At 33.8% G+C, this 2,563-nt stretch overlaps 1 protein-coding gene across 1 annotated transcript in view; it reads left to right on the top strand.

Annotated features, from left to right (window-relative positions):
- Window positions 1-2,563, top strand: part of LOC107726820 (kinesin-like protein KIF21A) — a 49,577-nt gene that overhangs the window by 35,980 nt on the left and 11,034 nt on the right. The window contains 2 exon segments of the mRNA XM_074560130.1: window positions 824-989; window positions 1,108-1,128. Of these exon segments, the coding sequence (XP_074416231.1) occupies window positions 824-989; window positions 1,108-1,128 (187 nt within the window).

Genomic DNA, 2,563 nt, shown 5'->3' with positions numbered 1-2,563 from the left:
TAGGGGAGTTGGAAAATGAGCCTATTTTCAAAAATAGTGGAGTGTTCCTTTAAGTCGCTGGGGTATATTTGTAGCAATAGCCAAAAATACATTGTATGGGCCAAATTTATTGATTTTTCTTTTATGCCAAAAATCATTAGGACATTAAGTAAAGATCATGTTATCCTACTGTAAATATATCAAAACTTATTTTTTTATTAGTAATATGCATTGCTAAGAACTTCACTTGGATATAATATAATATAATATAATATAATATAATATACAGCCTTGGATTCACCTGAATAGTACATTTTCTGATTATATTTATTTATTTATTTTTAATTTTGAATAAATAATATGGCAAGTTTAATCCAGTAAGCAGTAATCCAATAAGCAATGGGAATAATATAATATAATATAATAAATATAAAAATGTTTGTTTTGATTTTTGTGAATTTTAAATATTGTCATTTAATGTCATGCCATCTTATTTGCTAATATTACATTGTATTATGTATGTTGGCTCTTGTCATATCAGTCAACCACTAGTTTAGTAATCGACAGATATTGGTATCAGCCAAAATATCTACAGTGGCGTATTCTTAATTGAAATATCTTTGGTTATAATGATTATCATTGTTATAATGATTAACAGTCTCTGATTTAAGACTTTAGATATCACAAAAAGACATTCACAATACATTTTACATCCATAATAAGACCCTTTTTTGATTGCAACTGAATATTCAATAATGTAGGCCAGGACTTTTTCCACATGGATTTCATCGACTCAAGAAAAGATTGCTATAATAATATAATGTCCAACAACAATTGTTCTCAGGGCTTACAAGCTGCACAGAAGGAGTCTCAGATCAAAGTGATGGAGGGCCGTTTGAAACAGACAGAGATAAACAGTGCCACACAGAACCAGCTGCTCTTCCACATGCTGAAGGAGAAAGCAGAACTCAACCCTGAACTGGACGCTCTGCTCGGGAACGCTCTCCAAGGTCTGACACACATAAACGCATGTTCACATTCAGCTGTTTGGTTTTCGTTCTCTAGACTTGTACATTTTAAGTTTGATTTTGATTTGCTTTTGTCTTTTTGTTGCCGGAATTCAAACAGAACTAGGTAGCGTGCCATCGGGTAAGTAGAGGCCACTAGAGCTGTCCACCAGTGCATGTGTCTCTCCCTCAGACTAACAGACAGTAACAGTAGCGTAGAGCTGCATTCAAACAGAACTAGGTAGCGTGCCATCGGGTAAGTAGAGGCCACTAGAGCTGTCCACCAGTGCATGTGTCTCTCCCTCAGACTAACAGACAGTAACAGTAGCGTAGAGCTGCATGGGTCTTGCTTAAACCCCCTGTGGACTTTACTCTTTGAGGAACATGAGGTCTTTCAACTGGAGCATCAACAATAAAAGCACTTAAAAAGTCTTAAGAGCTTGAAGACCCTTGGAGGATGTAGAGTCTTATAGTGTTAGATTCAGCTCTAATTCCAGTATTATACTGTATGATAAAAAATAATAATAAAATTGTGAATACTGCAAAGATATTACACAATATTACATTTCTTAGTTTCTCAACTATTCCTTATGATGTTTTTAATAGCATATGTGACCCTGGACAACAAAACCAGTCATAAGGGTAAATTTTTTGAAAATGATTTTTATACATTTTTAAATAAGCTTTCCACTGATTTATGGTTTGTTAGGATAGGACAATATTTGGCCGAGATACCACTATTTTAAAATCTGGAATCTGAGGGTGCAAAAAAATCTAAATATTGAGAAAATCACCTTTAAAGTTGTCTAAATGAAGTTCTTAACAATGCATATTACTAATCAAAAATTAAGTTTTAATGTATTTACGGTAGGAAATTTACAAAATATCTTCATGGAACATGATCTTTACTTAATATCCTAATGACTTTTGGCATAAAAGAAAAATCGATAATTTTGACCCATACAATGTTTTTTTGGCTATTGCTACAAATATACCCAAGCGACTTAAGACTGGTTTTGTGCTCCAGGGTCACATATTTATAAAATTATTTAATAACACATTTAAGAGATTGAAACTACATTAGCAAAAATGCAGGTAGATATGGGAAGTTTGATATATTCTCGCAAACCAGTTCTTTTGAACAATCGATTACATTAATTAAATCAGTTCAAGACAAAGTCATTGAAGAAGAAAAAGAACAAACTGAGACAGACAGATAGATAGATAGATAGATAGATAGATAGATAGATAGAGCTGTACAGCTGAACTACATATTCATTAACTAGTTTCCTTTCTCTGTGTCTGACTTAGTGACCATACATCCTTAAAAAAGATGTTTGCAACCCTAATGCTGGTGTCCTGGCTAGAGACTGACCATATCTCCTGTCCTCTAGTTCTGTTGAATTCAGGGTTGTGATAACAACACTATGATGCATGTCGCTTGAATATTAATGTTCACTGATATCATACTGACAAAGCTAAATGAGGGAGCACAAGTGTTTATGATGCTAAAGTGTGTGTGTGTGTGTGTGTGTGTGTGTGTTTGCTCAGAAAAAGGTGATGAAAGCAGCAGCGAT

This window comes from Sinocyclocheilus rhinocerous, unplaced genomic scaffold (genome assembly GCF_001515625.1).
Source record: "Sinocyclocheilus rhinocerous isolate Xijiao unplaced genomic scaffold, SAMN03320098_v1.1 scaffold155, whole genome shotgun sequence".
Classification (NCBI taxonomy): Eukaryota; Metazoa; Chordata; class Actinopteri; order Cypriniformes; family Cyprinidae; genus Sinocyclocheilus; species Sinocyclocheilus rhinocerous.
Note: the sequence above shows the minus strand (reverse complement) of the source record. Positions and strands in the feature narration are given on the sequence as shown.